General features: G+C 46.7%; 1 protein-coding gene across 1 annotated transcript; it reads right to left on the reverse strand.

Moving 5' to 3' along the window:
• Nucleotides 1-751: 751 nt before the first annotated feature.
• On the reverse strand, nt 752-1,911 carry LOC127305845 (protein PHOSPHATE-INDUCED 1). The gene has a single exon (XM_051336413.2). It carries the CDS (start codon nt 1,807-1,809, stop codon nt 862-864), a length of 948 nt encoding a protein of 315 aa, XP_051192373.1. The 5' UTR covers nt 1,810-1,911; the 3' UTR covers nt 752-861.
• Nucleotides 1,912-12,845: the final 10,934 nt, after the last annotated feature.

Here is a 12,845-nt window from a genome sequence, read left to right on the forward strand (position 1 = left end):
TTCGGAGATGAGTAGTGGACAAGGTAAATAAGGCTTCTTGAAAATGACGAGAGCTACTCTTCGAAACACTATACATCTAAAATTTTCTAGAAGGTTCTGAATGTTCATGCAAGAACCGAAGCATCAACCTGTAACACAATGGTGACTCGACAAGCACACCTATACGCATCAAATGTCATATGATTTTTTTTGACGGGGAATAGCTTTTGTATTACAGAAGGGGGGAAACTTTCGGTTACAAAGAAACCTGGCAGACAACCACCATGATCCACCAGTTAAAAGACTCACGCTTGCCTAAGCTAACACATAACTGTACAAACACAACTAGCTACCGGCATATGGTAACTACAGACAGCTCTGACTAAATTAGCGATGACCTGTGCCGGCTTCGAGCCTTCGACTCCTTCTGAAAGATCCTTTGTCCTCTTTCCACCCATATATGCCACATGACGTGCACTGAAAGAGTCACATTTTTGCGCTAATATTTATCAGGCTTCACTCTTCTAGCCTTTGCCCACCAAGTACTGATCGACGAGGCTTTCCAAATTTTTTTTTTTTTTTTTTTTTTGAGGGAAACGAGGCTTTCCAAATAGAAGGACACATGTCACACATCTCAGGATTTGACAAAAGGGACTGCGTCCAACCGGGAAAGCGCAGTCGCCATGAAACGAGTCGTTTGCCGCCTAGACCGCCAGAACTACAGTATATCGCGCTCTATTTGGGCTTGGGCCGGCAACAAACAAAAGCAATCTGAACGAACAAAGCAATTTCATTTCTTCCAGGTTCCGACAACGTTACACGTATGTACAACTTCTCGAGCGCGCGCACAGGACAAGTTTGTCCGATAACTGAAACTATGGACTAGACCAACGTGCTGCAGGTGGCCGTGTCGGGGTCGTACAACGCCGGGAGAAGGTACTTCTTCCCGCCGGCGCCGTTGGCGTTGTAGCTTCCCCCGGTGGTCGGGTCGACGAGCAGGTTCCCGGCGTACCCGGGGTACGCGCCGCTGCCGTAGACGCCGGAACAGGCCGTGCACGCCTCCAGCCCGGCTCCCTTGGGGCCCTGGTAGTATCCGTCCCCGTGAGGGTTGCTCACGGTGCCGGCCACCATGGTGGCGAGCACCATGACCATGCCGTCCATCCCGACGTCGCCGTTGGGCGCCACCAGGGGCGCGCCCTGCGGGCCGTGCTGCGGCTGCGCGAAAGGCCACGCGCAGTGCCCGGGGCACTGCTTCACGGAGTTGCCCACCCAGATGTGCGTGGACTTGCCGTCCTGCGACGACCCGTGCCGGCCGCACCGGCTGCTGCAGAACCCCTCCACGGCCACGTCCTCGTCGGTGAGCACCAGCGCGACGCCGCCCTTCTTGGCGCCGACGCGCGCAGCGAGCTGCTCGATCTGGTCCAGGGTGAGCGACGTGCCGTGGGAGCAGTCCTCGTCGGTCAGCTGCTTGCCCAGGAGCACGCGGGTGGAGCCAGCGGCCGCGCCGTTGGCTGCGGCGGTGACGGCTTTGGAGAGGTAGAGCTGCTCGATGGTGCCCCACCACTGCCCGACGGAGGGCGTGGTGGCGCCGTTCGGGGCTGAGGTGAGCAAGAGGAGGAAGTCGGAGACGATGGATTTCTGGGCGGGCGAGAACTTGCCGTACCAGAGGATGGACACGGGGATGTCGCCGCTGAGCACGGCGCCCTGGTGGTAGCTGAGCCGGTCGCTCTCCGGAGGCACGTACAGCTCCATCAGCCTCCTGCTGCTCCCCGCGGAGAGCTGCGCCATGGTGAATACCAGCGCCACTACCAGAGCAACCTTAGAAGCCATTGCTAGATTGCACGGTGGAAATGAACACTTGTGACTAGTGAGAAGTGAGTACTCGGTGATCGATCAAGCTGGTACTCTTGCTTAGCTTGTGTTTGTGTTGGCTGTGGTGATGGAGTGACAAGCTTCAGGCCTCTTATTTATAGCCGTGGTCGTGGACCTGCAGAACTTCGCCGCTGGTTCCTTCCTATCCTCCGTTCCGCCCTACCGCCCTACGTGTCGCAATGCCGGGGGAGGGCGGTATGGCGCGGCGGGCGGGGGGACAGCGATGAGCTGGTGCAAGCGCACGCACGCCACGGCGTGTCGTTCGCGCCGCGCGCCGCGGTGCCCAGTTGCTTCCGGGCACGGCTCCAGCTGCAGCGGCGACGCACCGCACGGGAGTCAAATCTGCCGCAATACTCTATTCGCGCGCGCCCCCTCCAACGGATGACGACGACGACGATCTGGTTGCACAGATTCCCGCCCGCCGCCTACCGATGAGATCCACAACGGCGCGCGGCGGGTCAGCGTTCTTGAGCGAGGCATCCGTGCTGGTAAGATTTGGTGAAGACTGTGTCGAGATGGGGGGCGTATGGTATGCACTAGGGTGTTCAGGTGTACTAATGTACTAAGCCTCCACAGCCACATGATCTGAAATCTATGGTCCAGATACACGAGGGTGCATAGGTGGACACTGGACAGCCCATGCACAATTTGTAACAAACACCCTGCACCGAAGCTACTTTGCATTTCTTTTTTTGGACAAGTCCGGCTTAGAGTCGGTGAACCCATTCTATTTCAAATTCCATGAACTTTTCTTTTTCTTCACTACCGGCACAGAAACGACAACGGAGGCAAGTCAATTCTATGATTTTCTTGCTTCACGGTCGGTACAGATCCAAGCAAACAAAAAATGAGCATAAATTTCGGATCTGAAGCACTTTTTTTTTTCAATTGGACTTAAATTTCGGATCTGAAAACCAGTTCATGAACTAAAAGTTTCAAAAACTGCAACGAAGCGTAATCTGGTCCGTATTCAAAAGCATCAGAAACCATGAACTCAAACATGGAACCGATCCAAAAAAAAAATTCAAAGAATCAAAGAGCAACCAACGGAAAAACATGGAAAAAAAGGATCCAGCCTCCAGATTCGAAGATGAATCCCTCCACGGCGGCGGTAATCTTTGGATCGGCGACTCTGGGGTGGGCGCAACCTCCAGCGCGAGGATGCTCATAGTGGAACTGTATGAGGTATGTAGGAACACGGCGGCGGTGGGGATTTGTTGTAGAATTGTCATCCTTCGGCTGGGTGTAAAAACAAAACAATCATCCCTGCGAGATGTGAGCAGATCCGACCAGAAGTTAGAACACGAACGGTTCAGAGTTGGTTTAGTACATTAGTACACCTGAACACCCTAGTGCATACTATATGGTCCCGTCGAGATGCCGAATTGCGGATATGCTTCAGTGAACTGATCGACGAGCTTCCAGCTTTGGCGCCGTGGATTAATTGCAACTTTTAAGAGCATCTCCACAGGCAACTCCAAATAGGTACCGGTAGGGGCGCCGGTATCCCCGTTTGGGGAACGCCAGCACTGCATATTTTATTTGGGGAGCTGTTTCCACACCGACGCCCCAAAACGGCAGCTCCGATAGATATTTTGAATTAAAATTGTAAATATATGCATAGAAAATTAAATAAGAAACATTTTATTCCACAAACTAATACATAACTGGGAACGTGGTTTACATGAAGATATAGTTTGAAACATGGTTTTCCACAAACTAATACATATTTTGAACCATGGTTGACACAAATATAAAATATTGTAAAAAACTAAACCTAACTAGGCCGATCATCGCATGTTTCGTGTGTTCGCTGCCAAGAAAGAACACTCGAGGGCACACCCAGTCATCCAAACTAGAAAATCCAGCTGGTGATGGTGCCCATGTTGGTTCTTTCGACGAAGAACATCTGAAAACATGCGTACCGATATTCGCTGCGAAGAAACAACATTCAGTCGTCGTCCTCCTCGGCGTTGTCGCCATGGTAGTGGCGGCGGCTATGCGTCTCGTCGAACACCTTGACGCTCATGTTCCTATCGCCAAAGTAGGAGAACACGAGGACGAAGCCGGCTTGGAGCCGGTGGTGGCGCGCAAACTTCTCCCAGCTGATGTGGAGGTACATCTTGTCGCGCGCGTCGTAGATCACGTCCACGATCCACCGGTAGTAGCCGCACGCAGCCTCCCGCAGATGCAGCGTGCCCGGGCGGTCGTCACCGGCGACGAAGTCGGCGACGGTGTCGGGCAGCCTCTGGATGCCGCGTGTGTCGCCCTTGAGGACATGGACGGGCCCCTCCTCTTCCATGTCCGACGATGAAGACAACGGCGTCGCAGGCGACAGCGTGCGTGCACCTCTGCCGCGGCCACGGCCACAACCACGGCCGCGACCTCGGCCTCGACCATACATGGCGTCTTCTTTTCAGATGGTGGTGGCTAGGGTTGGGGAGAGAGACGCTAGGGTTTGTGTGTGAGAGGGACGATGAGAGGCGGCTGATGTCTACGCACGCTTCTATTCCTGTAGACAGTGTTGGGCCTCCAAGAGCAGAGGTTTATAGAACAGCGGCAAGTTTCCCTTAAGTGAATCACCCAAGGTTTACCGAACTCAGGGAGGTAGAGGTCAAAGATATCCATCTCAAGCAACCCTGCAATTAAGATACAAGAAGTCACTTGTGTCCCCAACACACCTAATACACTTGTCAGATGTATAGGTGCACTAGTTTGGCGAAGAGATAGTGAAATACAAGTAATATGGATGATTATAAGTAGTAATTGCAATCTGAAATAAAAATGGCAGCAAGCGAACATGTAGCAGAACTTGTTGGAAATGGTGTTTCAATGCTTAGAAACAAGGCCTAGGGATCATACTTTCACTAGTGGACACTCTCAATAAATAAATGCTACTCTCAAACACTCTCTTGTTGGATAACAAACACCATTCATTGTGTAGGGCTGCAAAAGCACACCTCAAGCCGGAGTAAACAAGCTCCACAACGTCATAAAAGAATCACACATGATGCGCACATTGTCACCATCACACCGTGGAGAGTGACTCCGGAGTTCATATTAAAGTAACCTCTAGAGTGCATAATAGACAAGAGTAACATCTACATATTCAACTAGATTACAAAGCTAATAATCACATAAAGATCACACCATGGAAGAGAGAGATGAACCACATAGCTACCGGTAGAGCCCTCAGCCTCGGGGGAGAACTACTCCCTCCTCATCATGGGAGACAGCAACGGCGATGAAGATGGCGATGGAGTCGATGGAGATGGCTCCGGGGGCAATTCTCCGTCCCGGTAGGGTGCCGAAACAGAGACTTCTGTCCCCCGAATTAGGGTTTTTGGTGGCGGCGGAGCTACGGAACTCTTCTGGAGAAATCGTCGATCCCTTTAGGGTTTTCAGGGCAGGAGCTTTATATAGGCGAAAGGGCGGCGCGAGGGGGTGCCCGAGGGGCCCACCCCATAGGGCGGCGCCGCCCTCCTCCTGGCTGCGCCAGCTGATGGGGAGGAGGTCGTGGGCCTCCTCTGGCCTGGCCCTTCTGGCTCCGTGGGTCTTCTGGCGAAATAGAATTTCTGTAATTTTCTGGATTTTTCCGAGCACTTTGGTTTTTGAGCCTTTTCTGCAATAAACAGACATAATAAACAGAAACGGGCACTGTGGCATCTTGTTAATAGGTTAGTCCAATAAATGTCATAATATGATATAAAGTGCATATAAAACATTTAGCTATTGGCATAAAACTAGCATGGAACATAAGAAATTATAGATACGTTGGAGACGTATCAGCGGCCCTTTTTATAGGCCGGAGGGAGGCGGGCGAGCGGGGTGGCGCTCATTAACGGCGGCACGAAGAGCAAGGCTCGCGCGACGGGACTGTTTGTAGCGCGTCTGCGGAAACTGCACCGCCGCTACGCCCCAATAACTCTCATCGCGAGGTAGGCGACGGTTATGTTAAAATTGAATGAGCCGCTGACGCGTCGGCTCCGCCACTCCCCGATGGCGTCGACTTTTGGGATGTGTGGCTGACAGGCGGCACCCACGCCCAAAATTTTCAGCCTCGTGAGGCACCGGGGTGTCCGATTCGCACCCTCGGTGAAGGGGCCGGCACGGGGTTGCCGACGATTCTATTGGGGTCAAAAATTGGCCGGCGCCGGTGCGAGCCCATTTTCGCCTCCGGTCCCCAAAAAGCTATCGGGGACGCTATCAGGGCCGCCGGTGGAGATGCTCTAACACCGGCCAAACCGCAGTCCAATGCTATGCTAGTCACGGCCGGCGGAGTATGTAATTGTTTGTCGCGCTCCATTGTTTGCATTGCAAAATAGCAGTGTATTTCAGCGACTGACAAGGCTGTTTTTTAAACTAGCCAAAACATTTGCTATTTTTCTTTTTTTAATTAATTAAAGAGTTTGTTTTAGAACAAATGCGTCGGCGCCAAGGACTTTGTATACAACTCTACTCTCCTTGTTACATTACTCAAGAATTTCGCGTTGGCGATGCTCCACATTTTAGCCCCATCCTTAATCTTTACGATGCCTAAGTTTAAAAAAACAAGTTTTTTTACAAAAGATCCTTACGATACCTAGGTTTACCGGCGAAGTGTGATGACCGAAGACTCTTGCATTTCGCCATTTCCAAATGTCCCAAGACACAACCATGAAGAGGGCTGGAGGGGGAGCATAGCCATCCGGGAGTTTCCATGTCCCAATGCTATCTTCATCTACCAATCAAGAATACTTTCCTCATTAGCCAAAAGGGACATTGCACCAAGGTTCGGCAACATCGACTTGTACCAAGGTTTTTAAAGTTTACTACATACAACAAATTTTCACCCTTTAGGAGCTCATCTCCAATGTGCAACTTTCCGAAGGGGTCAGAGACACAATAAATGTCAGCTTAAAAAGATGGTTCCTACTCCGTCGTCTCGGCTTACAAATTGCAATTTGTAGGTACTGTTTTCACTCCAAAATGCAAGTTTCTTTGTGTGGCTAAAATTGTAAACTAGGGTTTGGAGCGGCGGACCGGTTGGCTAGAAGAGGTTAGCCAAATTGTGGTGATTTCCCCCTTTGCGGCCGAGATCAAGAGTCGCCATCTCACCTTGTTTGCAATTGTCGCTTCTCCCTCCACATTTGGAATGACATCCTTCCTTGTTGCGGGGAACACAATATTGACACGTCCCTTTTGGCTAATGAGGAAAGTATTCTTGATTGGTAGATGAAGATAGCATTGGGACATGGAAACTCCCGGATGGCTATGCCCCCCCTCCAGCCCTCTTCATGGTTGTGTCTTGGGACATTTGGAAATGGTGAAATGCAAGAGTCTTCGGTCATCACACTTCGCCGGTAAACCTAGGTATCGTAAGGATCTTTTGTAAAAAAAAATTGTTTTTTGAAACTTAGGCATCGTAAAGATTGAGGATGGGGCTAAAATGTGGAGCATCGCCAACGCGAAATTCTTGAGTAATGTAACTCAGGGGGAGTAGAGTTGTATACAAAGTCCTTGACGCCAAGGCATTTGTTCTAAAAAAAACTCTTTAATTAATTAAAAAAGGAAAAATAGCAAATGTTTTGCCTAGTTTAAAAAACCGTCTTGTCAGTCACTGAAATACACGGCTATTTTGCAATGCAAACAACGGAGCGCAAAAAACAATTACATACTCCGCCGGCCGTGACTAGCATAGCATTGGACTGCAGTTTGGCCGGTGTTAGAGCATCTCCACCGGCGCCCCTGATAGCGGCCCCGATAGCTTTTTGGGGGGACGGGGGCGAAAATGGGCTCACACCGGCGCGCCCCGAACGGCGCCGGCCAATTTTCGAGCCCAATAGAATCGCCGGCAACCCTGTGCCGGTCCCTTCGCCAAGGGCGCGTATCGGACGCCCCGACGCCTCTCGAGGCTGAAAATTTAGGGCGTGGGAGCCGCCTGTCAGCCACACATCCCAAAAGTCGACCCCAACAGGGAGTGGCGGGGTCGACGCGTCAGCGGCTGATTCAATTTTAACCTAACCGTCGCCTACCTCGCGACGGGAGTTACTGGGGCGTAGCGGCGGTGCAGTTTCCGCAGACGCACTACGAACCGTCCCGTCGCGCGCGCCTTGCTCTTTGTGTCGCCGTTAATGAGAGCAACCGCTCCCGCGCCTCCCTCCGGCCTATAAAAAGGGCCGCCTCTCATCGTTCCTCTCACACACAAACCCTAGCGCCTCTCTCCCCAACCCTAGCCATCACCATCTGAAAAGAGGACGCCATGTCTGGTCGAGGCCGAGGTCGCGGCCGTGGTCATGGCCTTGGCCGCGGCAGAGGTGCACGCACGTCGTCGCCTGCGACGCCGTCGTCTTCATCGTCCAATATGTAACAAATGATTCCTTTCCTGGTAGGGTGTTGACCAATTACATTGATTTGCAAATGTGTATGGAAATATTAAGATATATTACTTATATTTCTCATAACAAATATGATCTAGATTCTTTATAATTCAATCTCAAATCAACCCTCCAGCATATTTTATTAGCAATAATTTATGTATTTATTGATAATATCAAGCGACCTTAGATTATTTTTTTCTGCATATCACCATAATTTGGTCAGTCATTACGACTATTTGTATGGTGTTCTACTTGTAGACATACTCCTTACCTTTCGTAGAAAAATAAACATGACTACTCATTATGCATATAGTAGCAATACGTTATAGCTCAGGATTTACTCAGAGCTATGTACACAATGTTCTGTTTGTGAATAACATGCAACTAAAAATAACCATGACACTTTTTTGCTTGATTATGCAATAATTAATAATTTTACTCCAATGTATAAAAACTCTCAGTCTGAGCAGATATTTTCAGAAACACTACGTGTAGTCTAATTTTATTTTCATAAAATGGATTTATGTTCAGAAACATAATAATCTCACAATGGATATGTTGCACATTGCAATAGATTTTTGTACTATCTGTAGTTATCGAAATAAAAAGTTTATCATGTCCCCAACATCAATCAGGAGACCATGAAAACTGATATTGATACATGTGGTTACACTTACCATTTGACATTTCCCTATTGTCCTCATTACAATCTACAATATTGACGTAGTACATATGTGTCGAGAACCTAGTTAGTACTTGAAAAAAATATTATTTTACTATATTATATCAATCGTTCATATTCTGATTTATTTTGTTCGTAGTAGCATTAGTCAAAGCCATTTGTGACACATGGAAGACTAAAACAAAATATAATTTATAGTAAAATTTTATACTTATAAAACTTATTCTGGCATGCTTGTAATTTTAACTAGTATAATTTACATGGTTTTCATAATTAACTATGTAACATCTTTGCTAAATATTAGTTATAATGTTTTTAGTTATAAAATTTAATGTATATCATTATAAAATGCATTTGTGTGGTGCCCATTATATGCACAGTTGCATATTTTATTGTGTGTGTTTGTCTTAATATTCTGAAATATCATGATTTCTTAAGAAATCAAGGTACATAACTAAAGCGTGCAATCAAAGAAATAGCTCAATAGTGGTTTTTTTTAGAAAGACAATAGTGGTTTCTAGTGTATGATTAGATTAACATAATTAGAAAGAACATACATTGATGACTAAGATGAGAAGCTATCTAAATCAACCAACATTGGGATAATATGAGTGCTGAAATTGTGCTATTCAATAATCCGTGGAGTAGTGTCAAACATACATTCGCTATCGACCGGTCTTATGAGTAATATGTACGCAAAATTCTTGAAATGTACATGTTAGGAAGAAATCTACTCTTGGCACTCCTAGATTTGCGGGTATAAAACCATCCCTTTTGGAAATAGAATGTAGTATGTGACAATTTTATCGCAAGAGGAGTTTTAATTTTCTAAATACCTAAGTATTGTAATTCTCAAATAAGAAAATTCATTTACGATAGTTTCGAATAATGTTCTTGGTGTTGCCAATCCCTTTTGTTGAGGTGTTCATATCAAGAGTTTCCTTGTTGTTCAAGTGTGAAGGGTAACGGCAATCAAAGAAAATCTCGTTCTGATCCTATAACTTTCTGGTTATTGTGTGTCGAAAGAGTTTGTTCGGTTGCCTATGCAGATATGGGGTATTCTTGTTTTAAGAATAGTGTGCTTTGGTTTGTATGTATCGGTTTTTCCCGGTTTATCGTAAATTAACTGTGTATTTTCTATTTCTTAATAAATATATCGAGGCAAAATAATTGCCCCGTTTTTTTTAAAAAAAAAGTGGTGTGCTGAATTTATTTGCACAATATTATGTTGGAAAGTAGCCAAGGAAGTGCTTTTTTCTTTGTTAAACGAATACTAAAATCGTGGACTCCCATGGACCATGCAACCATGCATATCGATGTGACTCCTATCCTACAGCTGGCGGGTCGGCATGTGCGCGCTCTGTCTCCATTGACCGAGTTTCGGACGTGCAAGATGAAGATCGAGCCGAGATTCTTAGCGGCACGCGTGGCAAGAAGGAGAAGCGCACACGAACACGAAGCTCATGCATGATACATGGCCATCAGGCAACGCCGAGATTCATCGATTACCAGAGCGCGTTGTTGCGCCCGCACGAATATTTCTCTGCTGGGAGCTCGAGGGACAGGCCACCCTGGCTGGCAGGAAACCAAAGTCAGCTTCGAATTCTGGAGACTGGATACTGGTGGTACTGCTAGTCGGAAATGCATAAAATTTCTTATCGGATCATCTCTGGAGTCCCCCTCACTCAAACTATCTATTCTGAGCTTCGAGCTTGGTAAATCACCTGGATATATACCGCGGGCATCTACAGCTCGACCTGACCCTGAATGCAGGACGGGTGCAGCCTCCCTCCCATGGGGAAGACGAGCAGCGAATTCACAAATCCTGCGCGCGTGCATGAACCTAGAGGAAATTTTTATACTCCACATAGATTGAAGGACGCAGCGACAGTTTACTACTCAGCGACCAGCGTTGCATTCCACCGTCCACCTGCATCCGGTAAGACATTGCCCTTGCCAGCCTGCCAGGCGAATAACCTGACTCTACCAGGGTTTACCTAGGGCTCAAGCAAGGTGAATTTTCTTTTCGTCCTCAAGTTACCATGGCGTGCAGGGACGGCACCGCGTGAGTTTGATCCTGCGTCCCCAAGACGAGCGATGGCACAGGCTGTCCGCCGTGCAGTCCGAGGCCGCCTCGCGCGCCCCCGCCGAGGAGACGCGTCCCAATTGTTTGACGGGCCTCGGCACCGGCCGCGATGCTAGTGGAAAGCACATGCGAGCAGCCGGCGCGCCACCGGCGGCCGCGCGGCGCTCGTGCGGTCGCGGTCCCGTGGTGCCGCGGCGGCGGCCTCGTGGGGAGGAAACCACGAGCCTCATCTTGCCTTGCGCCGGTTCTACGCATGCTTCATTAACGAAACATATAGTTTGCTACATTACACCAGTAATAGTAAGACATTTTCTAACCAGGCTGTCTGCGAAGTTCGAATTCACATTACAGACCACTGAAACATTACAGAACCTAGCAGTAGATGAGATAGCACAAACCATACACAATCTTTCCTAATAAACGCTATCCGTTGTCTAGTCTTAGACATGTTGACGCCCATCCATGTGAGCGATTCAAGACTTCCTCCGGTCCCCCCTGATAATCTTAACTTATCTATGGTAAGGACTCTCCCCCATATAACCAGCTAGAGAATTTTAATCTTGGATGACACTTTCAGAGACACGGATGTTTGAAATTCTTTGACGGAGCCCTGGTTTGTAGAGAATTATATAATGTTTTCATTGTAAAGCCTTTTACTCTAACATTTTGCTAGAGCTCGGGCTATGCGAGACCAATGCGATTATACCAAATATCCTCCCAAAATTGATCTTATTACCAGAAACTTGAATTCTATCATAGATGGTATACAATATTCTTTAAACCTTCGTTAGACCATACCATAATTTGGAATTTCCATCTTTATATTCCACGCGTGTCAATATTTCTTTCTGAAGATATTTTTCTTTAGCCTTTGTTGCCAAGGCTAATCCTCATTCCAAAGCATCCACAACTATTTGGACATAAGACTCATTAGATAAAAATTTAACACCCCAACCCAAATAGTTTGGCATAGAAACTACCTCGCATTTAAATAGGTGACATTTCCCAATCCTTTGATCTTACTCAATCATCTTGCCTGCCACCGTATTTTACATCATCATTGACGCCCTACTCAATCCTGTTTTTTAGCACCATATTTTCTTATCACGGCAAGGTGGGAGTCGCCTGCGACCATCCTCTTACGGTTGTAATAACCATTTTCTGGGCTAATGGAAAGTATTATTTGTAACAAACTATTTTACTTAAACTCTTCATGTAGTTAAATGTATATAGTTTAGTTGGTACAACATTCGATGTACTATCCAATATTGTTGTTATATCATTACTATCAAACTTAAAACGTAAAAATACTCATGTACATTAAGACACATACTGTTCATAGCATTACAATACTTATTCATTTTTTATTGTCTAGCGTCAGGGGTACCCTCTTCAATGAAGGATATAATATTTATTATCAAAAATACATTTATGATGCTAATATCAAACAACATTCCATCGCCATTTTTTCGTATTCAATTGTATGAAAAAAATATTTTGCGATAATATGTTTGTCCATTCTAATTCCAAGCACACCAATAGAAATATATTAATCAATAAATTTAATTTATTTATATATTACTATGCAATTATATGTATCCTTTCCCTTTGTAACCTTAAATATCACAAAAACTTGGTTGGCAACTTTAGATTGCAATTTGAGGTAACCAAAACACACAATTCTAGATGATATGAAGTATTAATGTTTATCTCGAAATATCCCATTCCACACGAGCTTAGTCAGCCCTTTCATGGTAAAATGAATGAATAGCGTTCAAATATCCGTAAATTGCTATGTCGTTCACTTTTTTATAAAAAAAATGTTTCCTTTAAAATAATAATGTAACCTGCTTAATTAGCACGTATT

Source organism: Lolium perenne, chromosome 6 (genome assembly GCF_019359855.2).
Source record: "Lolium perenne isolate Kyuss_39 chromosome 6, Kyuss_2.0, whole genome shotgun sequence".
Classification (NCBI taxonomy): Eukaryota; Viridiplantae; Streptophyta; class Magnoliopsida; order Poales; family Poaceae; genus Lolium; species Lolium perenne.

What these genes read in the sequence shown, in the direction of transcription:
- LOC127305845 (XM_051336413.2), bottom strand. Translation starts at nt 1,809, where the DNA reads ATGGCTTCTAAGGTTGCTCTGGTAGTGGCGCTGGTATTCACCATGGCG.